General features: G+C 32.9%; 1 protein-coding gene across 1 annotated transcript in view; it reads left to right on the top strand.

The window, feature by feature from the left end:
• Window positions 1-319, top strand: part of LOC119586909 (uncharacterized proline-rich protein-like) — a gene marked incomplete in the record, with an annotated part of 2,605 nt that overhangs the window by 1,025 nt on the left and 1,261 nt on the right. Inside the window, 1 exon segment of the mRNA XM_037935642.1 lies at window positions 147-209. Within this exon segment, the coding sequence (XP_037791570.1) occupies window positions 147-209 (63 nt within the window).

Genomic DNA, 319 nt, shown 5'->3' with positions numbered 1-319 from the left:
CGACATTTCATCAGGGAATGAAACGAAACAGGCTCTATGTATGTAATTATGTACATCTATTTTGTATGGATATGTAAAGCGAGATGAAGAGAGATAACTCATCGGAGTATGATATTTTCCTGATAATATATTGTTCATTACAAAAGCTACTGTTGTGGTCCTCCTGGTTATTTCCCTCGCGGCTTTGCAAACAGAAGGAAAAATCGAGCGTAAGTGGTATTTAACATAAATTGTATTTTTTATAAGGATTCAGTAATTCATTATAATGTTAGCACTCATATAAATCACTTGTAATCCTTTGTAAAGTAAATCATGGTTG

Source organism: Penaeus monodon, chromosome 22, assembly GCF_015228065.2.
Source record: "Penaeus monodon isolate SGIC_2016 chromosome 22, NSTDA_Pmon_1, whole genome shotgun sequence".
In the NCBI taxonomy this organism is placed as follows: Eukaryota; Metazoa; Arthropoda; class Malacostraca; order Decapoda; family Penaeidae; genus Penaeus; species Penaeus monodon.
Note: the sequence above shows the minus strand (reverse complement) of the source record. Positions and strands in the feature narration are given on the sequence as shown.